This window comes from Mus musculus, chromosome 18, assembly GCF_000001635.26.
Source record: "Mus musculus strain C57BL/6J chromosome 18, GRCm38.p6 C57BL/6J".
In the NCBI taxonomy this organism is placed as follows: Eukaryota; Metazoa; Chordata; class Mammalia; order Rodentia; family Muridae; genus Mus; species Mus musculus.
The window spans coordinates 32,090,214-32,114,935 of record NC_000084.6 but is presented as its reverse complement, the minus strand read 5'-3'; the positions used below and the strand labels follow the sequence as shown (position 1 = coordinate 32,114,935).

Sequence of the window (24,722 nt, the reverse complement as noted above, 5' to 3'; positions counted from 1 at the left end):
AGTCCCCAAACTGCAAGACTACGAGGTTTTCAAGGGTTTTTGGTTATGTAGGAACTTGGCAGAACATTTCAAAATAATTTTCAGAACACATCTTATCAGGATGGAAGTTGTGGTATAGGATGTGGAAGATGTCAGATTCCAGAAAATTAGTCAAGATGTGGTCAAAGTCAAGTTTTATAGGAAACAGGAAATGAACTTATTTTGACCTTGTAACCAGGTGGCTTTTAATTTTAAGATGGAGTCAGGCTGGCCCATCAGTTTCAGCTCAGCTCTGTTCTGCAAGGTGGTCTGTTGTGGATGGACCTGGTGCTGTTTGTATTTTGATGCTAATTCCGCTCTCCTGGGAGGGACTGCGGACAAGGAATGTCACTTACTCATGTAACTTTTTTTTTTTTTTGTGAACCAATCCCCTCATGAATAAAGGAGCCAATCTCTGGGAGAGTAGGAGGGACTTCTGGGTTGCACAGAGGAAGAGAATAGAGTTAGGCCTTTCAGGCAGGGATAGCGGTGTGAGGTCTGTCGGATCCGCCACTGGAGGATTTAGATTTAATAAGGTTTCTGAGGACTAGGATTCATGTTGCTGCACCCAGCGATTAAGTTACTGTCGTTTCTGAACGAAGTTTGTGTTGTGTTTTCCTTCACGCAGTGGCTTGACCAGGTTCAAGAGAGAAAGGTACAGCGGCAGAATGTGGGTGCACCACAAAGGCCGTGGGGCATTTGAAGCATGGGGTTGGTGTGGTAACGACCCGCCTGTGGGAACATAGAGAGTTGGGTAGAAAGACTTTGGAGTTCTGAGTCAGAGTCTCCACGAGATAAAAACAGGTTGGCCATTGCCCTCCAGTGCATGGCCGGGCAGGCTGCTGGGGCAGAGGCACAAGTGCAGGCGTGTGCCTGTTCTTTTTAGAATTTCCCCAAACAGTGGTCAAGTATGTGGTCAGAACTGGACAAAATCTCTTTCTAGCAGGCAGGCAAGTTCTTCCTCTGGCCAGTACCTAGGGTTTTAGCTTTTCCCATTCTATCATGAGACTCCTGAGGAACCTTTGGAGTCCATTGTTTCAATAGTTTAGTAGCAAAGGGCCACTTCTCCAGCCCTTTCTTGATAGCCCTTTTCATTAGCTGGCTTGGTTGTACATATCTTTAATTACAACACTCAGAAGGCAGAGAAAGATCTCTGAGTTCAAGTCCATCCTGATCTTCATGATGAATTCCAGGCCAGCTAGGACTCCATAGTGAGGCTCTCATATAACAAACTTTCAGGTCTGAGAGCTGCTTCAGTTAGAAGAGCTTAAGCCTAACAGTTTGCTCCCCAGATCCCAAGTAAAGGGTGGAATCAGCTCTCTGATTGTACATATGCAGCATATATTTATATAATAGTAAGGGTTTTTAAAGGTTTCAGCAAAGTATGATGGTGCATGCCTTTAATTCTGACACTCAAGAGGCAAAGGCTGATAGAGCACTTTGACCTCAAGGCCTGCTCAATCTATACAGAGAATTGCAGGCTACCAAGGTGACATAGCAAGACCATCTTAAAAAAAAATTTGTGTGTGTATACACACAGGAGTGAGCATATGCCAATGGCATTAGATCTCTTAGAATTGGAGTTTCAAGGAATCTTGTGCTGCCAGACATGGCTGAGAAATCCAAATTCAAGTTTTTGGCAAAAATAATCAACAATCTTGACCATTTCCCAACCCAATAATTTTAAATTTAGGTATATGTATATGTGAGGGGCTGCACATAAGTCTGTACTCCATATGTCCCTGGTGCTTGTAGAGGCCAGAAGAGGGCATAGGGTGCCCTGAACTGGAATTACAGGCAATCATTGAGCTGTCATGTACTAGGATCCCAACCCGGTTCTCTGCAAGAGCAAGTGCTCTTAACTGCTGAGCCATGTCTTTAGACCCTTGTCCATGTTTGTTAAAGCATTTGAATATGACCACCACACCTGTCTCATTTCATCCAGGGATCCTCTCCTCTTCCTGTAGCCTAAAGGAAAGGAGCATAGACTGGCTATCACTCCAAAATTCAGACCAGCATGAGGACATGGAGCAGTAGCATGGAAATGCATGTGAATGATGAGAGGATAGTTCTCATAGAAGCTGGAGATATGCCACGGCCCTGGGGAGCCGCTATGACCTTGAGCCTCTTCATAGCGGTGTTAGGGAAAGAAAAGGCCTCTGAGGAGCAGACACAAGAAGGCACACCGAGGCTGAATGATGTACAGAAGACACAAAGGTCTGGAAGGGAGGAGACCCTGCACAGCATATCCTTACCTGTGCCCACTGCCTTAGCAACAGCTGCTTTTTCTCCTAGTCAGGGATACTAGGATGGATTAGCTCTCCTATGGTTCAGTAGAGTGAAACATTTTCATATTTGTCAGCCCCTGAATCCAACCAGATGGAGAACAGACACTCCTCAAGTAGAAAAAGTGGAGGAAATATATTTATTGATTAAAAATATGAAACACATCAGATTTAAAGCCAGAGCGTGATGTTTATTTTTCAGCCTTTCTCCAGTTGAATATAATTTTTCTTTCCTAATTGGTAAAGGTTAGTTGTCAATAAGAATAACTAGCAGTAGTACATTGTGTCTCTTCCTTTTGGGGCTTGGGCTTTTGGTTCCTGAGACATGGCTAAAGGCACCTAGAATATAGGGATCATTGGGGAATATGGGACCCACTATGTTAAATATATGGAAAATGATGAAGAAAACTGAAATCAGCCAGTCTGTCAAGGACTCTTGCTCCTTCAAGATCAAGATGAAGAGACGAGGCATTGGCATCTAGCACTGCAGTTCCTACATGAAAAGAATATCTTGCAGGGCCTGGACCTACAACACCATTCTGCCATCACAATGAAGTCTGCCATCAGAAGACTCAAGGAACTGAAAGACCAGTAGAAATGTTATCATCTGAGACTTACCTAGCCTGCAATAAATGGATTAATTTACATAAAAATACTACCAACCTTTGTGACCTGAAAGTGATTTTTGTCTGGAACTAGATGTATTGGCTGGCATTTATTTGTCCTGTGGTCAGTGAATGAAATACATAAATAAAAAGGAAAGGACATGACTGCTCCTAGGTATGGAGGAAGAGAAAGTTTATTATAGGTATGTGAGAGAGCATAGCCAGAGGCAGACACAGCTGGAAGAGTCTAGAGTGGTCATGGCCCAGAACCTGGTGGGAAAGAGGGAGAGTGAAAGGGGAAGAAGGGAACCAAGTACAGAAGCCAGGAGGTTAAAGGTACAAAGAAGTGAAAGTGGGCAACTAACATGTCTAAATTATATAGGGAACAGCCTTGGGCCAGAGTTCAGGGTAGATGGTAGGGTATGTCAGCCATACGCTGTAACAGGTATGGACTAAAGGATACTGGGAGAACCTGGAGTTTCAGGTCTGCTTTGAAATGTTTAATAGGCACATCTGCTGCTTGTCCTGGGCTTGAAACTTAACACCACAGCCCTTTCTTGACAAAAAATGAATAAGGGGCAACATAATAATTTATGACTACCTTTTCCTCACATTGGGACACTGTTGTTGGGGATCCCAAAAGCTAGAAAGTTGGCCAAGTCCAGGAAGAGCAGGCTGTTCCCCTTGCTGTCTAGGCTGCAGGACCATCTGGGGCTAAGGACACAAAGACAGCAGGTGGGGTAGTTTGCAGTCTTCCATTGGAAATCTGCTGAAACAGATATACATTAGGAACAGAAGGTAAAGTTAAAGAGTTTGGGGAAAATTTTTTCTTAGGTTTATATTTAAAACTTTTAGGCCCATGGTTCTGGTACTTGGGGGAGGGGAGTCCCAAAACCAGAAAAAGGGGAAGAGATTCCACCTTCAGAAATGGGCAGGTAGGGAAACAGGCTGTTGGTTGACAGTCCATTTGACCTGTGAGAAGTTGATCCATGTCTATACCCTAAAGCTTACAAGAATTTTTTCAGTTTACAAAACAGGATTAAGTTTTAGATATATTAGCATTACTACTGTTTGTAATCTGAACTGAAATCCACATTGTAGAAAGAACAGCAGATTCACACCTTTAAGACATAGTGAAAAAGCATGAGACCCAAAATGATTTGGGGGCCATTAACACTCTTTCCTTTATCCAGAACACTGGGTGTGTATAGATTAGATAGTTTTTTTTTAAAGCACAATGAGAAGCACTTCTAAGTCTCTATTTAGAAGACAACCAAAGAAAATTTAAAATCTTGAGCTTGTGACTATAATATCAGTCAGTGTTTACCAGAGCTAGATTAATAGCTTATTAGAACTTCATTGGTTAATATTAAAACTCTAAACTTTTGAAGTCTTAATATAAATCTGAAACATTTTTCATTTTTACATGTCTCTTAAATGCTTTCTTATACCGTTACAAATTACATTTACACATTTTCTTAGACCTTTATGACTTATAGTTACATACCTTAAAACACTTTCTAGACCTTACAAGTTACTTAAGGTTTCATATCCTCGGATCCTTATATAAACTTTACATTTCTTTTATCCAATTATTTACCATGAGAAACAGGTAGTTGATTACTGACAGCAGTCATTGTAAAGCAGCTTCCTTTAAATAAAGGTATAGTAAAAAGTTATTTTAAAACCTGCTTTGTGAGCTTATTTCTTTTTTTTTTTTTTTTTTTAGTCTGGTAGCAAGGTTCTCAGATGGAGGCCTAGGAAAGTGAGGCCTTAGGCCTGATTCTTTCATATGAAGAGAACTGAGAAGACAACAGAAGCTTGGCTGCGGTCGTTAAACTAACAAATCTGTCACTAGTCCAGTCATCAATTCCATCTAAGATCTGAGAAGGATAAATTTCACAGGAATAAGCAGGAAGTACAGACCAAATAGCTCCTGAATAGATTAAATGTGACAAGTTTACCAGCTACCTAGACAACCACCTGACAACTCCTCTGTGATAATTTTGACTTCACTGGGGGAGGGGTCCCAGTGCAGCATCAGTCCTCGGCTACCAGACCCAGAAGACAGATTTCCCTGTGGAATGGGAACTTGGGGGGCTGGCCTAACTTGTCAACTCTCCAGTGTCCTGCTTGTCCAGATTGGACAGGGTCCTTGCAGTGGGGGAGGTGAAGAGCAGCTTTTCACCCAGTGTCTGGCTTTGCCACATTTAAAGCAAACTCCAGATAGAGTTCTTCTGTGGCCATCATCTTCTCTGGAAACCTTGGGTAACTTCTAGACACTGGGGTCTCTGTCTGTCATAGTAAGTATTTCCATTAAACATTTTATATGTTATGTTCAGCAGATTCCTCAAAGTTTTGAGGACCATTCTCTATCAAGTACATAACTAACAAACTTTGCTTGCTTCTAGTTAGTTGTTTTAGGCTTAACTTTGAGAACATGTACAGGAGGCTAAATAAAGCTTATTCCAGAAATTATTTACATTAGTACTTAGCATGACTACTATATTGTGAACCTGAATAGACCTTAGGAATTAAAAATCTTATCAAATATACCTTATTTATCAAACATATTACTGTTATTTATTTAAATTTTCTAGATGCTTGAACAGTTAGCAAAGACATTAGTCAAACATACATCTTAAATCAGTTTTTGTTAATCTGAGTAGACCTTTATAACCTTAAATTTTTAGCATCATACAAAAATTTAAAAATATCTGAAGACTTCTTGTTACTTCCTTAGTCTAAAAAGATACACAGTAATAAACTAAGGGATCAGTAGGATTGAGCTATCTTACCATTGTTACTTTATGCCAAGTGGTCATCTTAAAGATAGTGAAGACACATGGTATATATACCCTTTAACTTTAGTAAAAATGACTTCCACCAGGCAGTAGTGGCGCACGCCTTTAATGCCAGCACTTGGGAGGCAGAAGCAGGCGGATCTCTGAGTTCGAGGCCAGCCTGGTCTACAGAGTGAGTTCCAGGACAGCCAGGGCTACACAGAGAAACCCTGCCTCAGAAAACAAACAAACAAACAAACAAACAAACAAACAAACAAACAAAAAAGATTGCCAGTCCTGTGGCTGCTTACATCTTGCTAAAGTCATCAGCCAAGATGTAGGCAAGTCATACAGCTGCTGTTTCAATCATGTTTTCCTAGTAGATCTATTTTTTTAAAAGCAAGAGTTGAATCCAAGTTTTATACCAGAGTTGAATCACATATATAGTATGTTATAACAAATTAAAATTCCTATGTATAGGTTAGTCATAAGCTTCTTGTTTTAAGTTTTAAGCCAAATTTTGTTACAGAATTTATAAATAATTGTGTTTATCAAAATGAAGAGTGGGGAAGTCAAAAGGATAAAGGTGAATATGATCAAACACATTATATACATATGTGAAATGTCATAATGAAAACCAATTATGTAAACTAATATATGCTAATAAAAACACCAAACCCTTTAAATTAATTCTCCAGTGGAATTTATTAGTGTTACCAAGACATTGACAGTTTAAATGTTTTTATTACTTATATGAACATGCACACATTCTTTTGCTAACTTCAATTTGTTATAAAGACTGCTGGACTAATGGAAACTGTAAGTTAAACTGCCCAAGTAACTTCATTTTGCCCTAGTTTTAGCTCACTCCATCACAAGCTGCACCCTACTGTTCCTGATGAATAGAACACTCTCACACAGCTAACCCTGTAGCTTTAGGAAGTCCACAACATAAAACAAACTCGCTGTTTGTTTTTCAAGGCAAGGTTTCTCTGTGTAGCCCTGGCTGTCTCGGAACTCACTTCTGTAGACTGACCTAGAATTCAGAGGTCTGCCTGCCCCTGCCTCCTGAGTACTGGGATTAAAAGCATGTACCATCATCACCAGGCTAAAACAAACTTTTTTCCTCCCCGAGACAAGAGTTTTTCTATATAGCTCTGGCTGTCCTGGACTCACTTTGTAGACCAGGCTGGCTTTGAACTCACAGAGGTCCACCTGCCTCTGCCTCCTGAGTGTTGGAATTGGTGTATGCTACCATGACTAGCTTAAAACAAACTGTTAATTAAACCTGTTTTATACAGTGCTGGGGATCAAACTTAGGAATTTGTACTGCTGGGTCTGGTGGTGCATGCTATAGGTCTTATGTGAAATAGGTTTCCAGTTAAGAATTGTCAGTCACACTGGATACTGTGGATACTGATACCTTTAATTTTACCACTCAGGAGGTAGAAGCAGAAGGACCTGAGTTTGAGACTACCCTGGTCCATAAAGTGTGTTCCAGGGCAGCCAGGGACTCACTCTTCAGGTCTGGCCTGGCTTCTTCCCTGACTTGGCTTTCAAAAAGAGTCTTAACATAGTTGTGTATGACTACACTGGATTATCATCCAAAAGGCCAGTGCTTACTGACCCACTAGCCTCTGATGGTCTTAATATAAAACTTCTCTGAAGAAACCCTATTTCCACATTATTTCTAGTCAAAACCCTTCTTACTGCTTATGAAATGTGCACTAAAGTCAATTAGAAATCATGCTTCCTGCAAAATCCAAGGGCAGGTGATTACCCCTCTCTTCACTCTCAAGCCAGGAGTAATAAATTCTGTATCATGAGAAATCCTCATTGTTAACTGACAATTGGTGTCTATATCATTGCTTTTTTTTTTTATCGATGTGATAAAGGCCAAGAGCTTATTTGGGGCTTACGGCTCCAGAGGGTTAGAGTCCCCAATGGCAGAGTAAAGGTGGTAGGTGGCAAACAGGAGCAGCAGCTGAAGGCTCACATCTTGATCTGCAAGCAGGAAACAGAGAGGTATAAGTTACATGAATCTTTTGAAACCTCAAAACCCACTCCCCAGTACTATACTTCTTCCAGGAATGCCACACACTTCTTAACTGTCCAGAGATAGGTACAAACTGGGGACCAAATATTCCAATGCCTTAAACTTAGAGGGGGACATCTCATTCAAACCACCACATTCCCTGGCTCACATAGGCTTATGGCCATACATAATGCAAAATGTATTTAGTCCAACTTCAAAAGTCCCCACTATCTTCCAGTCTCAAAACAGCTTAATAGAGTCCAAACTTTGACACTCAGGGCAATCTTTTAATTGGAAGACCCTGAAAAGTCAAAAGCAAGTTACATACTTCCAACATACAATGGCACAGAATATATATTGCCATTCTAAAATTGAGGAATATAAGTACAGTGAGTCAATACTGCCCCAATACAAGGCCAAAGCACAGTAGGGCAAACCTCCAAATCCTGTAGATCCGTGTCTGATGTCAAAGGGCTGAGATGGCCCTCCTCATTTGGCTTTGCTACCTGTAAGATAGATCAATCAACCCATCTCTCTCTCTCCTGTCTTTCTCTCGGGGTAGTCCCTTTCTTCTATGTAGCTCTCCTTGGCAGATATCCCATGGCTCTGGCACCTCTAACATCTTAAGAGGCTTCAGTGGAACACAGAATTTAGTTCCACATGCCTGGTCTCCATGGCTTTCCTTAACTGTAGAGGAAGATTCCACAATCCCTTTACATGTGCATCAATTTGACTCTAAAGTCAGAACTGGTTAGATAATATTGTCAAGGTTCAGCTACCAATTGGCATGAATCCTGCTTCTCTTGAGTCATTTTTCCTAACAGTTTTTGTTAATTCCTTAGGCCTTTTCCTTCCCTTTTTCATAAGCTGGAACTTCAGCTGAGTGGACTCTTGCACTGAGGGCATCCATCTGTTCATTTCAATGCAGATCTGGCCTCCCTTAACACTTATAGTCTCTCTTCAAGCTCAAATCTTGGCTTTAACATTAATCTTGTCAGTGTTCTTTCCTGTCCAAACTCTACATTTTGTACTTCTTTCTGGCCTATTTGCTTTTCTTCATTGTAGACCTGCAAAAATGAAATAAAGTGAAAAATTCCTAATAACTACATAACAGACTTAGTATTAGGCTGGCTTGAAATCTCCTCAGCCAAAGAAGTTAGTCTACTACTTGTAAATTTAACCCCAGGCAAATTCTTAAGGGCAGAAAGTCACCATATTCTCTGCCAAATATTGTAACAACGGTCTCCAGGGCATCTGCTTATATGGATTCCCTCTGAAAACTCTTGTGTGGTGCCTCCATAGTTCATAGTTCTTGCACTGCCTGGCAAGCTCCTACAAGAATGGCCCATTAAGCTCTGCTTACAGCATGGAACAGCTTTTCTAGTTCAAAGTTCCAAAGGCATACTGTTCCCCCAAACCACATGGTCAGGTCTGTCACAGCTAATAACCCACTCGTGGTACCAACTTCTATATTAGTTACTTTTCTATTGTTGTGATCAAACACCATAGCCAAAGCAACTTATAGGTTTATTTGGGGCTTACAGTTTCAGAGGGTTGAAGTCCACGTTGGCATAGTGAAGGTAGCAGGTGGCAAACAGGAGCAGCAGCTGAAAGCTCACATCTTGAACCACAAGCAGGAAACAGACGGTGATAACTCTAAATGGTGTGAGTCTTTTGAAACCTCAAAGTCCACCTCCAGTAATATATTTCCAGCAAGGTCACAAGCCTTCACCTTCTACCAATAACCACCAACTGCAAACCAAGTATTTAAATGTCCCAGACTTAATGGATATAGTGTATTGGTTTCCTCTGAGATTGACACATCTCCCAGGGAAGCTCCTTAAAACAGAAAGTAAGCAGCTCAAAATAGCTTCAGGAAATTCCTGACATTGACCAGATTCACTAGGTCCCTCCATTCCAGACACAGGCTCAGAGTAGTTCTCCCATGACCAAAGGTGACTCAGGTAAGCCAAGATGCAAAGACTCTGAGACCAAATCAGCTGCTCTGAGGAAGTAGTGATTGACTGAACTGCCTGGAAGGGCCTTAGACCAACTGACATTCTCTAACCTGAAGTTTCCAGCTTTTGTGAGCTGTCATCCATGTTGGAGTGGGCTGTGATGATGCAGTTGCTTTTTTTTTTTTTTCTTTTTTTGTATTTCAGGACAGGATTTTTCTGTATAGCTCTGGCTGCCCTGGAACTCACTCTGGAGACCAGGCTGGCCTCAAACTCAGAAATCCACCTGCCTCTACCTTCCAAGTGCTGGGATTAAAGGCGTGTGCCACCACTGACCAGCTTTTCAGTTGTCTTTGAATCATTTCTTCTGCAGTTAAGTAACACCAGTAAAACTCATTGGTTTACTAAGCTGGTCTTGAGTGGTATCCATATTTTTGGTCTGTCGTTGGCTCCCTGTCTGTGGTAAGTATACATGTATATGTTGCATCTCCCCAGGAAAATTCTGTCACACAATGACTGGTCTTCAAAAATGTGAAGTGGACTGTTGAAATAGAGCAGTGAAATACTGCTGGGCCGAGCGGGTAATGTGTTTCCTGTGCAAGCCTGACAAAATGAGTTCCATCCCTAGAATCCATGGAAAGGTAGGAGAGAACCAATTCTCCAAAGCTGTCCTCTCATCTTTACATATGTAATGCGGCACCCTTGTGTACACATACATACACAACATACATATGTAATAACGTATTTTTTAATGAGGGATAAATGAAGAAAGCAGAGGAAACTAGTCCATTATTACCTTGTAAGAAATGCAGAAGGGAATCCTTCAAGTTGTAAAGAAAGGATACTAGACATATCAAAGCCATATAAGAACATAAAAGTTTCCTATAAAAATAATCACACAAACAAAAAAACCAGCATTAGTGTAATTTTGGTTCACAACTGTTTTTTATTCAACAGTATTTAAAATAGAAAAGCATAAAAAGTTATAAACTTGTTATTGGACTCACATGTTATTTGTGACATTGATAATGTAAAAAAGAGGGATACAGCTATAAAGAAGCTTTGCATGTGATTGAAATATGTTTAGATTGTTGAAGCTTTAGGATGTTTCAAGTAAGCCTCATAAAAATCACATAAACAATATACACAAAAAGAAATTAAAGTAAATCACACAAGCCACTATAAATATAAACCACACACAAACAAACAGTAAGAGAAGAAATGAAGGACCCAAAACTGTAAGACACAGAAAACAACAAAATGGCAAGTGATCCCTTTCCTTTAGCAGTCACAGCAGTCACTTTGTCAATGGATTTAATCCCCTAATAGAGCATACAGCTTAGAAGAATACATACTTTGGGGGATATATCAAAGCCACAAAGAGCCTTAACATATTAAGTAAAATTACAAAACCCACAAATATATGTAAAATAAATAAGGCATTTTTAAACAACTACTGGTTGAAAGAAGAAACCACCAGGAAAACTGGAACACTCCCTGAAACAAATGCACAAACTACCAGACGTATTGTGCTATGACAAAAGCAATGCTCAAATTCACAGCTATGCAGCACAGTCCTCAACAGCCTAACTTTACTCTTCAATGAACAAGGAAAAGAACAAGTAGACAGGTCAGAGCAGAGGAAACTAAAAACAAAACAAAACCAAACAAACAAGCAAAAAACTAAAACCACAAACAAATCCAGAACCCAAAGACTGTCTTTAAAATCTCAAAACTGATAAAACCTTCAGGTAGACTGGCTAGGAAAGGGGGAAAAAAATCAAAATGAGGACAATGGGGAGATGGCTCAGTAGATAAAGTGCTTCCTATGCAATCAGGAAACCAGAGCTCAGATCCCCAGAACTCCACCTGGAAAGTGAAAAGGCTAGGCAGGGGTGGGGGCTCTCTATAAATCCCAGGACTTTAAAGAGGCAGAGGTGGGGGATTCCTAGGGCACATACCTAGCCATTCAGGAGCTCTGTATTCAACTGAGAGACTAATCAATAAATAGAGATAAAAGATGAGACGTTAACTTTACGCCTCCACACACATCTATGTGCACACACTTGCACACAAGTGACTGTAAATACACACAGTGATGTACCTTTAAAAGGGTTAGGACATCATGGCTAGTTTTGTAAGAATAAGAAGTACAAAGCACTGTAAACTGTATTGCATCAACATAACCATTAGGTAAAGACAAAAGAGAAAAACCACCAACTTTGATTCATGAAGAATTAAAAATTTAAATAGAAAAAAAAAATACCGGGCGTGGTGGTGCACACCTTTAATCCCAGCACTCAGGAGCCAGAGGCAGGCGGATTTCTGAGTTCGAGGCCAGCCTGGTCTACAAAGTGAGTTCCAGGACAGCCAGGGCTATAGAGAGAAACCCTGTCTCAAAAAAACAAAAACAAACAAACAAAAACCAAAAACCAAAAAAAAATTTAAATAGGCAGACCTCTAGTGAGATTACATCTACTACCCAAATCTTCCCAGGAAAGGAAAGCCCAGTCCAGGTAGCTTGAACAGTCTATTCTACCAACCATCTAAACAACTAACACTATTCCTCTGCCCTGCCTTTTTTGGGGGGGGTCTTGTTTGTTTGTTTGTTTGCTTGTTCGTTTGTTTTTTGAGACAGGTTCTCACCATATAGCCTTGGGTGACTTGGAGCTGCCACACAGACCAGGTTGGCCTCAAACTCAGACATCCTCCTGCCTCTCGAATGTTGGGATTAAAGGCATGCATCACCATGCCTGACCAAATTAAAATTAATCCTGACAAATTATTCTGAAAACTTAAAAATGGAGGGAGCATTTCCAAAATATCAGCATTACCCTTTACCAAAACCAAACAAGCACTGCCAAAACCATAGCAAACTGACAACTAAAAAGCCTGATGTGGGCCAAGGAGATGCTCAGCCGCCAAGTCTGGCAACCTGAGTTTGACCCTCAAAACCCACATGGTAGAAGTGACTCAAGGTGTCCTCTGATACACAAACACACTAAATGTAAAATTTAAAAATTACTAGCAAACAGAATTCAACAACACCTTAAAGGATTATGTAGGGTTGAAGAGATGGCTCAGTGGTTCAGAGAACTGGTTGTTCTTGCAGAGGATCCTAGGTTCAGTTCCTAGTACCTGCATGGCAGATGACGACCATCCTGTTAACTCTAGTCCCAGGAGACTAATGCCCTCTGATGATCTCTATGGGTACCAGGCACACATAGACATACAGGTATGCAGGTAAACATTCACACATGTAAAATAAAAATAAAGCTTTTCAAAAAGTATCTAATTCAAAAAGTATTAGATACTATGTCATGATCAAGAAGGATTTACTGACAGTGTTAGGATGACTTAACAGAGTAACAATGACAGAAATCTGATAGGTTGGAGAGAGCTTAGTTGGTAAAAGTAGATTGCCTTGCAAGCAGGAAGACTCATGTTTAGTCCCCAGGATCTGTGGAAAGTCATGTGATGGTACACATCTGAAGAATAAAACCTAATTAGAGAGTTCCAGGACAGTCAGAGATCCTGACTCTAAAAACAAGGTGGATGATGCCAGAGGGTTGTCCTTTGACCTCCACAACAGTGTGCATGTATGCACCGACAGACACTTGTGCATATGTACATCTGTATAATTTAAAAAATGCATACATACATACATACATACATACATCAGTGAAATATACACTACCAAGATGAAAGAAAAACCAGTGATTTCAAAGGATACAGAAAAATCATTTCATAAAATTCAAATATTGTCGTAATAAAAACTGAATAAATTAAAAGTAGAAGGAAGGTCAACAATGTAAAAGCCATACATGAAGGTCCCACATTATACTCAGTGAAGAGAGACAAAGCCCTTTCTTTAGTCCCATAAAACCAGGATGCCCATTTCATCACTAGTATTCTCCCAATACTAAATTCTAACAATCAGGCAAGAGGAAGAAGTGAGAGGTATCCAAATGGAAAGGAAGAGGTAAAATTGCCAGTTGCATTTGTTCATGAACAATGATCCTAAATGAAAATTAGGAAAATAGAACAATTTATAACAACATCACAAGGAATTAATATACTTAGGAATAAATTCAACCATGGACTCTAAATGGAAAGACAGTTCTGTTTAAGAACCATAAGACTTAACATTGTTAAAACTCAGGACTTCCTCAAAAGGCAAATGTAACCCAATCTCTGTTGAAAACCCAATGACAGCTATACAGACAAGTCATACAAAACCTCAAAGAAGCCCAGAGTCCAAACATATCGAATGGAAAAGTGGAGGGGCCCAGAAGGATGGCTCTTCAGGTAAAAGTGTGGGCAGTGCAAGCCACATAACTCAGGGGGAAGAAGAACCTATTCCTGAAAGTTGTCTTCTGACGTCCACATGCAGCTGTGGGGCAGGCACGTACATATTCATACACACTTTCCCCTTCATTTCAAGGAATCCCAACAACCAAAACAATACTGGAGTGAATAAATCATATTACTTGACTTCAAATTTTACTATAAAGTTCCTGAAGTAAAAACAGGATAATGAGGATAAAACAAAACAAAATGAACTAAAAGTCTGGAGCAAAATATACAAGAAAACCCTCATACTGTCAGATACGTTTTGATAAGGGATCCAAGAGCAGTAAGGGTCAGTCTTTCAACAAAGATGTACAGAAATAAAAGTAAACTTTCTACAACATAAAATTATCTCAAATGGATCAGACTTAACAGTAGGGCCAAAGTTACAAAAGTCACTTAAAAAAGCACAAGGCAAAGCATTATCACCTATACATAGAAACAGGCTGGTGAGATAGCTCAAATGGTCAAAATCCTTGCCACTAAAGTCTTGCAACCTGTCTCATCCTTAGAATCCAAGTAAATAAAGGTCGAAGGCAAGAACTCCATAAAATTGTGATTTTCCATATGCATACCATGGTTCCCCTCCCCCCATAAATTAAATTCTAGGTTCCTAGAATAGTCTAAATCAGAGGCAGAAAGCAGAATGAACTTGTCAAGAGCTGGTGGAAGGAGCTAAGGTGTTTGTTGTTTGAGGCAGGATCTATGCAAGTCTTAACTGGTCTGGAACTCTCTATAAAGACTAGGATGACTTTGAACTCTGAAATTGTCCTGCTTCTGTCTGCTTAGTGCTGGGATTAAAAACGTGCACTACTGTGCCCAGTACAGCTAAAGTTTGTAAGATGAAGGTGGCTCATACCACTGTGAACCCAGTCAATGCACCTAAGCTGTATGGTTAAAAGTGGTAAAGATACAAATCTTTTGCCAAAATTAAAGCATTTTACAAACAAACCAAAAAACAACCCAAACCAAAAAGTGACTACCCAGCATTCCATACAAGAGGTCAAAGTTAATGTGGCCAATCTTGAGACGAACTGTCAAGTAGCCCAGGCTGGCTTTGTTCTTGCCATGTAGCCAGGCCAGGTTGGCAAGGTGACAGGCCAGATATTTGTGGTACTGGGGATGGAACCCAGACTTAGTGCGTGCTAGGCAAGCACTCTACCAACAGAGCTGTATGATCTAGCCCCTAAAAACCATGGGTTGTTTCTATTCTCAGACAGGGTTTCTCTGTGTAGCTCTTGCTGACCTAAAATGCAATCAAAGCAGGATGGCCTCAAACTCAAGAGATCCACCTGCCTCTGCTTCCCGAATGCAGGCATTAAAGATGTGCACTGCCCCGCCACAAAACATGTTTTTAAGAGAAATATGCTTAGATATGGAGCTTGAGAACAAAGGTTCTTGATAAACTATACTCACATGCTCTGCAAAAGAAATCTTGGATATAGAATATAAAATGTGGCACACTGAAAAATATTGAAGGGTAAATGGGAGCTAATTTTAGTGTTCTAGAAACTATAGTAAATGGAAACTATGAAGGCAATGAATGGGTCAAGCTTGGGGACCCCCCCCCCCCAATCCACACAGCAAAGGTAATTTATAAAGAAATTAGCATCTTTCCCTTCAAGTAGTGCAGAACCATCTCCTTCAATCAAGGGCTTATCACCTGCTGGTTATATTTACTCCCATTAACATGGTGTTACGTGAAGCTCATCCCAAGACACCAAAATAACTCTTAAAAACTTGCTTTACATGTCAGAACTGTTTTGAATTCATTAGATGCTTTTATTGTTTTTAGTTAATGAAATTAAACAAAGCCAGAGGTAGTTTTTGCCACCACCTAGTCTGTAACTGTTGGCTCTGTAGGTTTCTGCTTCACACTCCATTTGCTCTTGCATGCTGAGTGTACTTTAATGAGGCTTTATGAGGCTCTTTTCTTTTTTCTCTCTCTCTTTTTAAAAGACAGGGTTTCTCTGTGTAGCCCTGGCTGTCCTGGAACTCACTCTGTAGGCCAGGCTGGTCATGAACTCAGAGGTCAGCCTTCTTCTCCCTCCCAAATGCTGAGATTAAAGGTGTGTGTCACCACACCAGGCTTGAGAGGTTCTTATGGAGTGTTCTAGTCCATGAAGTCCACATTCCTTCAATTGTCCAAAGGCCATTGTGGCCAATAATAATCTATTTTTTTAAATCAAGGCTCCAGTTTGTACTAGAAGAGGACTTAAGTAATGAATGAGTTACTGATAAAACTTTCTTGATCTATAGAAATCTCTCATGATTAAGAATTCTCAAAACCAAGTAAGAAACTATAAATAGTTTCTCCTTTTTCTATTTGTCCAATTGCTATATGTAACTAATTTTCAATTATATCTGTATTTTCTTAACTTTTTCTCCCCACAGCTTAACTCTTCAGATTTAAACAAACAAAGCATCTCTAACAAGAGAAATAAAAAGTATGCTTGTTGTATTTCCAACTCTACTGAGATACCATCTTTATTTGAACAGTCTTTGAGTAACTCAAAGTTATTGTTGGAAGAGCTCCCAAAATTCCTGCCTCTGCCTCCAAAGTGCTGAGATTATAGGCATATACAGTGGTATACAACACAATTCTGATACCAAATGCTCGGTGTTAGTGTAAGAATTGACAGTTCTAGGGATCAGATTTCCTCCACAAGACTGTCCCAACTTCAGACATAGACTGCAAGTGATATCTTTAGACCATGAAAATTCCAGGGTAGCTATAAACTTCCAGGCAAGTTCCCAAGAATTTCTTGGTTTAAAAACCTGCTGAATGACTCATAGAACTTGGAAAAGCACTATGTCTTTCAATAAAAGGTTATACTTATAACTGATCTTATTAGAAAAGATACAAATTAAGCCAACCAGGTCAATGAAGATTCAGGAGTAGTATGGAGGGTGGTGCAGAGCTTCTGTGCCTTTGTTCTCTTTGCACATCAACATAGTTGCAGTATCCAGAGCAGTTAAGAGTCTTGCCATGTAATCCAGGCTAGCCTCAAACTCATGACCCTCTTATTTCAACATCAGTCTCCAAAATGCTGGGATTATAGGTGTGCAAGGCACCTGACTTGTCCAGAGTTCTTTTCTTTACTATAGCTTCAATACAAAGGTATGGCTGGTTAATCAAACAGGCAATACGACTAGGTCAAGCATATTTCTGCTGACCAGTCTTAGAGCGAACTTAGGGCCCTACGATGTGCCAAATCAAGAGTATAACAAAGATAGTTCAAGAATTGTAAAGGTTTGAGATATTCCTTGTCAGGAGCCAGGAACAAAGGCCAGACAAATTCCTCATATCATACTTACACACTGAAACGGACTGGCTTTTGATCTCACAGAGAATAGTGTCTAAGACAATGATGAGACAACCCCCCAAAACCATAATGAAATTTTATTACGTACAGTTGATAGAAGCAGGAGTAGTAAGTACTCTTCTGTACAAAGCAGACAACTGGTCTTAAATACAACGGAGAGAAATGTTAGTCCTACAACAACAGATGATACAAATCGAACCATTTAGAGACACACTAAGACATTTAAAATTATCTTCTTTCTCCATAGTCCACTGTGCATTTCTTTCTTTTAGAGATGGGGACACGTCCCAGGCAAGATCACAATGGCATTTTATTGCCCTCGATGCTGATTTTCACTGCATGTGCAGATCTGCTTTTTTTCCTGATATCTGTGAACTTTCTCATCTGTTTATCCAGTCGACTGATACCTTTCTTGGAGGATGCCTGAAACTAAGATTGGGGAAAATTGAAGAACAAATTATTGAAATATGTAAATCTAGCAGTGAGAAGAGCCTGAAACTTAACAATAACCAGAACATGCTTTGGTGACAAGAACAAAGTGTTAGGAGAAACCTACTGAACTCTCAGTGATGATTAACTGGTTACTGTCCGTGCTTTACTTTTAATTTTGCCACAATCCATAGAAACTTCCCAAATGACAGGAGGAAGAAATACAGAGACTATACTCTTCCCAATCCCATCAATGACATCTGACAGGCTAGTTGCCTGACATACAATTTCAAACAATTCTGGTATTAAAAAACAAACACCAAAGACAAGTTATTAGAGAAAGACTTTAAACATAACCAACACAGGCAAACTCTGAGGTGCTAAAGTTCTAGACTCAGCCTTGGGGTGAGTGTCTCTGCTCTGCTTCAGTGGTACCAAGAATCCTGTGCAAACTATACCTGTGGTCGCTACGACTGTTAGGATATTTTCACTTGCTTTTACAGTTAAAAGCTTAGTTTTTGTTGTTGTGCTTTGTTTAAAACAAATATTTAAAAATATTTCAAGCTGGGCGGTGGTGATGCACGCCTTTAATCCCAGCACTTGGGAGGCAGAGGCAGGTGGATTTCTGAGTTCGAGGCCAGCCTGGTCTACAGAGTGAGTTCCAGGAGAGCCAGGGCTACACAGAGAAACCCTGTCTCGAAAAACAAAACAAAACAAAAGAATGGTGACTGTGATAGCTTGAATGAGAAGAATAGCAGCTACAGTCTCATGTATTTGAATGCTTAGTCACCAGGGAGTAGAACTGTTTGAAAGAATTATAAGGTGTGGCCTTGTTGGAGGTATGATCTCATTGGAGGAAGTGTGTCACTGCAGGTGGATTTTGAGGTTTTAAAAGCCCACGACAGGCCCAGTCTCTCCCCCCTCCTCTGCCTGTGGATCAAGATGCAACTCTTAGCTCCAGTATCATGAATGTCCCATGCTCCCACCATGCCCCACACTGATGGTAATGGACTAACTAACCCTCTGAAACTATAAGCAAGCCCTTAATTGCTCTCTTTTGTAAGAGTTGCCTGGGTCATGACATCTCTTCACTGCACTAGAGCAATGACTAAGATAGCAAGTGACCTTCCTTCCTTGCTGGCTACATTGCTATGTAGGCTGCAGTGGGTAGGTAGTGGGGGAAAAGGAAAAATAATCACTGATGGTTTTACCCATCATGAACACTGAATGCTGCAATACTGACTTGCCAAGCAAGATGTGCCCACTGTGGCAATAAATGGCATGATTGTTATGAAGGTAACCAAGCACTTTCTTGTTACATTTGAAGCTTGCTTTACAGGAGAGAATTCACGCTTGGTACTGTATAATTTGTACTCTTCTGTACAAAGCAGACAACTGGTCTTAAATACAACGGAGAGAAATGTTAGTCCTACAACAACAGATGATACAAATCGAACCATTTAGAGACACACTAAGACATTTAAAATTATCTTCTTTCTCCATAGTCCACTGTGCATTTCTTTCTTTTAGAGATGGGGACACGTCCCAGGCAAGATCACAATGGCATTTTATTGCCCTCGATGCTGATTTTCACTGCATGCCATATTAAATTAAAACCAACCCCTCAAACTAAGAGTCTGATCACATTACAGACCAATTTTTTTTTAAAGGCTAATGGCCATGCAAAAATCTGTAGTTAAAAATGTTAACTTTTAGCGAGAGAACAAGTTTTATTAATTTTATCTGTAATGCCTGTATTGTAAAACTTTATAAAAAAATATGCATTGCTGCCACCATTTTATTATTACTTTTTAAAAAGCCCCATCATTCACAGGCAGATGGGGCTCTATGAGTTTGAGGGCGGTATACTCTACACAGCAAGTTTTGGGCCAGCCAAAATATTGTCTCTCAAAATAAAATTTTGTTTTTGTTTATGACTTACTTACTTATTTTATGTATGTGAGTACACTGTCACTGTCTTCAAACATGCTAGAAGAGGGCATTGAATTCCATTACAGATGGTTGTGAGCCACCATGTGGTTACTGGGAATTGAACTCAGGACCTCTGAAAGAACAGTGCTCTTAACCACTGAGCCATCTCTCCAGCCCCAAAATAAAAAGTTTTTTTTTAAATCAGAAATAAACTAGTAAGTATATATTCATATAAATCACAAAGACTATTACATATCCCTTAAAAATAAATCTCCCACGTAAATTAATGAGGAGAAATGAACAAAACAATATGCTGATAGAGCTAAATTTTGGAAGCCTAGATAAATATCAGCAAATGATTGGAAACGCGGGATGAGAGCTCTCCTTCATACTGGAGGAAAAGAATATACAGCTCTCCTATTCCCTCTCCCTACAAGGATATGGGCTCATAACAAGCCACAACAGATGATGGGCACATGGGCCCAAGAAACGTAGACCATGCTTCCAGAGCAGACCAGCCAACAAACTTTTATTACATTTTCATGCCTGCACTGTCATTTCCAACTTTCAAAAACAAAAGTATTAGGAAAGGGGATATAAATAAGGTGGCTAAACTAAGGTAGCATATAGTGAGAAAATATAAGGTGGTTAAAAAAAGAAATAAGTATAAGGAGGAATAGAAGGAGAAGTGGCCATCAATTTAGATATGGAACCAGAAAACAGGAAGTCCGTGTGGAGGAAGTACCACCTACATAAAGCCCATCTCCTTTACTTAGTTTTCAGTAGTTATGAGCACACCGTAGCAAGAACATAAAGGAACTGAAGGAACCTGAGGGAGGAGCACAAAGGCAGCAAGAGACTGTGCCCAGCAGTGGGGTGTACTCTCCATCTCAATGTCACTGGCTTACAACCAGGTGATGAATGCCCGTTGAATATACCTACAGATCCAGTAGTAGGAGTTAAGTAGTGAGTTCTTGATGAATGCTATCATGTCACTGACTATAGGAAAAAAGTCACTTCTTGTGCACCAACAAACTACTAAGGCAGTTTGTATACTTGTAATGCAGACTATGACTCTGGGTCCAAATAAAAAGGCTTTTTCAGCTGGGTAGTGGTGATACATGCCTTTAATCCCAGCACTCAGGAGGCAGGGGCAGTTGGCTTGAAAGTTCAAGGCCTGCCTGGTCTACACAATGAGTTCCAGGGCAGTCAGGGCTACACCGAGACAGTCTGGGTTTGGGTTTGGGTGTGCTCTTTTTATAAAAATTAGTGACAATCGGGACAAACAAAATGTTTATTGGAAACGTTATGACCTATTAGTCTCTATTATTTCCTAGAAGGGGACCTAAGGCCAACTCCTAAGGACTCAGAAGCCTTAGTGACGCAGGATGCTGGTCAGGGTTATTTGTTTCAGAAGCTGATTTCAGGCCAGGCTTTTTTCTAACCTAAGAAAGCACACACTTGTTTCCACTCTGCTGGCAAGTCAAGCCCATGCACAGCTCATGCCTCCTTGGGAATACCTCCGATTACACATTCTGGAAGGGCCAGGACTACAGGGGCATCCTGTTGCCTTCAATGCTGAACTTGACAGCACGGTGCATTTTGCTGAGCCTCTTCTGTTCTGCAAACCGCCTCTTATGCTTTTCCAATCGACTTAGGCCCTTTTTAAGAATACCAGGCTAGAAAGAGTGGTTTGATGGGAGAAAAAGATTACCAAGAAACAACATTTGTGTAATATCTTCATTGATGACAGGGAAAGTGTCAAATGTGACAATTTCACAATAGAACTGTTTAAGCAGATGGAGAGAAAGGGAGGTGAGGATCCGAGAAAGCAGGTAAATTTTCTTTCTCATGATTCTTTAAGTGATTGAATGAGTACCTAAGAGATCCCAAAACAGATCTCTGTGACCCAAACCCTAACTGCTATAAACATTATTAAGCACAGAGAAGAGAAAACAAACTGTCCCACTCTTTCTCTGCTCACTCACCCTGGATGACTCCATTTCTACATTCCACTTGGGCCTGACAACATAGTCCTTGTTTGATGGCATTGGGACTCTTGCACGGGCACAGAAGCCAGGATCTCCAGGTCTAAGAGCCCTAAGGAAGGAAAGAAACACACATACTGCTTACTTAATTGGCCACAGCAAAGGCTAAGTGAGATTTCGCCCTTTTATTCCTTGGCCCACCCCATTCAGCTACAGCGCTTTAAATCTCAACCACAGACTACCTACCTACCCCTCATTACATGGCTCCTCAATGATAATTTCCTCTTTATTTGTATGAATTCTTGTTTCTCCTTGGCTTTAGATGTTATCATGCTCTGCCCTCTCCAAGGCTGGTCTCAAGAAAAAGGAGTCAGATCCATTGGAGTTGGAGTTACAAACAATGTGAATGCTGAGAACTGACTGTAGATCCCTGAAATAATAGCAAGTATTCTTCCTACAAGGGGCCCTCAAGGCCAACTCCTAAGGATTCAGACGCCTTGATGACTCAGGATGCTGGTCAGGATTATTTGCTTCAGAAGCTGACTTCCCCATCTCTCCAGCTCCAGAGTACTCTAAATCCTAAGTTTTCTAACCAAGTCTCAAGAGTCACCAGGAGTTGAGGAAAAAATTAGATTGTCAAAATGATCCCCCAAAGCTTCATATATTCCCATAGTTTCCCAAAGTTCCATGAATGCCCATAGTTCACAAGGTTTCTGCATATGCAACTCATACATTTTGTTTCTTCTTATAGAAAATTTGTGAGGTCACTACAAATCCCCTAGCAGCTCTATGAAGTAACCGAGAGATGCCAGTGTCTCTCTCAATATTAACTTTGCAAACTATTGCACATCCCAGCCAGAATACTGATACAACCTATCTACCTTACCTTCTTAGCTTTACTCAGGACAAGTTTTACTTGTGCTTATCTTTAGTTCTAGGCAACTTTGAAAATAACCATACTACACTAAGGTCACACTTCTTAAGTGAGTCAAGCCCCTCTTGTCAAGGTCTGAGCAGTTAAGCCATTCAGTACTTTGTAGCTCCCTCTAAAGGTATGGTGAGAGTAGACGTACCGCTACTGGGAGCAGGGAACAAACATCTATACTCTCATCTCCAGGCTCTGCTCCAGCATGCACTGACACAGTCACTACTGGCTCCTCAGCTACACTCCTTTGCCAACTTGGTTAGTTCATTTTTATTCGAGACTCTAAATTGAACATTTACCCCTGCTTTGGATATAACCATCAAGTTTATAAGTCTACCCTGACTAGACTCCATGGTGGTTCTAAGAGTATCATAGAAACATATGGAAGGGCTAGAAAAATAACTTATTTCTTCAAATCTACTTACTCTTCTTACATTTTGGTTTGAGTCTTCAATTGTAAGCTGACTTCTCCCCTAAATATGTCACCAACTCTAAGCAACTATTTCTACAATGTCTTCTCAGCCTCTGTTACCTCACTATGAGCCCCATTTAATTGTATTACTCACTGCCTTCAGCCCACTGCTCCAGCCTGTCCAAATGATGCCCTCAGAGCCAGAATTTCTAATCAAATATGACAGTTTCACAGATAAACTCAAAACTTTCTGCTAAATCATAAAGAGAAGGAACACATTTTGATCTCAGTTGGGCTCCTGCTAGTTCACATCTGCATTGCTAGGATCTCACAGTGCCACCGGATCAGCACATTTGCCATTTTGAAACCAGGATTGCATATGAACCCACACATCTTGGTCTATATCCCTTCATGAAACTACTTGACAGCATGGGGAAATGTTTAAGTTCTTTTGTATTTTTTAAGACTTAAAAGGATTCTAACACCAATCAACAACAAAGTACTTGTTAAATGATCTATCCTCTTAATTCTTCAGAGCACACAATATACTGTTTTATAATTATTTAACAAACATTAAATTGAAAAAAATTACCCTTTGTCAAAGGAACACATAATTTAATTTTGTGCTTATAACTAAGTAAAAAGAAAATCTTCTCTATATACTAAGAAAAATCAAGACAGAACTCTTACTTTTCTTCTCCTGTTAGGACCTTCTCCAGGTCTCTTCGTGGTGTCTGACCACCAGTGCTGGAAAAAGAGCAAACAGTGAGATACCAGAAATCTCAAATTCTTAGAACTAGGGGAAAGCACGTCAAAATATCACATTTATATTATAACTAATACTTTATACTAAACCATACAAAAACAATTAATTAAAAGTATGTGTGTGAGAGTATGCATGTGGCCAGAGGATAACTGGAGTTAGTTTTCCTTCCACCTTTACTTGGGTCATGCGGATCACTCAGGTTGCCAGACTTGCACAGCAAGTGCCTTTCTGCTCTGAACCATCTTGCTGGCCTGAGAACTTGTCACTGTTCTCACGTATTGTTCACTGTAACTGTACTGTGCAGGAGGTTTCATTCTGGGTGACCTACCCAAACTATACTTATAAATGATAGCCCTGCCTTCCAAAATATATCCAGAATACAGAGAAATTAAACCAATAACATTTTTTTCCTCTTACAGTTGTGGAACTGGGCTGAGAAAGTTGTTTTCTGCAAATGTCTAGAACACTACCATCTCTAGCACTGCAGCCCTGGGATAGCATATTGTATTCAGCTGTCCCAGAAAGGTCTTCCCTAGATGCCATCAGATTAAGCTACACTTGTGCATTCATACCTGTTCCCTCATACCTGCTCAATCTTCGTCGCTGTGGCATTTGTTCTAGATCTCTCTGTTCCCTTTCTTCTCTTGTCATTCCTTTATAGTTTGAGGTAAGACCAAATATGGGCCGAGACCACTCATCTGCAAAAAGGGAAAATAGTAAGAATTTAGTTCATAAAATAGCATTTTCTCCCAGGCCTTTAAATAACTATAACCTAATACTGGGCAGTATTGTAGGTATTTATAGAGTATTTCTTTCTTAAATGTGGCACATGGGAAGAATGAAAACCAACCTAGAGCTTCCAGTCAATCTGTACTTCAGTTAGGGTCTAGATCTCTCATAAACAAGGAAGCAT

At 40.2% G+C, this 24,722-nt stretch overlaps 1 protein-coding gene across 4 annotated transcripts in view; it reads right to left on the bottom strand.

Annotated features, from left to right (window-relative positions):
• Positions 1 to 10,604: 10,604 nt before the first annotated feature.
• The window catches only part of Iws1 (IWS1, SUPT6 interacting protein), a 37,006-nt gene continuing 22,888 nt past the window's right edge, over positions 10,605 to 24,722 (bottom strand). Inside the window, exons 11-14 of one of the 4 annotated variants that reach the window (XR_386017.3) lie at positions 24,382 to 24,507; positions 23,734 to 23,790; positions 21,707 to 21,818; positions 10,605 to 17,786 (exon numbers count right to left, since the gene is read on the bottom strand). Coding sequence is in view for 3 of the 4 variants with exons in the window: in NM_173441.3 (NP_775617.1) it covers positions 17,655 to 17,786; positions 21,707 to 21,818; positions 23,734 to 23,790; positions 24,396 to 24,507 (413 nt within the window). In the remaining variant the exon portion in view is untranslated. Of the gene's footprint in view, positions 17,787 to 19,284; positions 21,398 to 21,706; positions 21,819 to 23,733; positions 23,791 to 24,381; positions 24,508 to 24,722 lie in introns of those variants that run through there. The other 3 variants (NM_173441.3, XM_006526292.4, XM_006526291.4) reach the window with 3 other exon arrangements.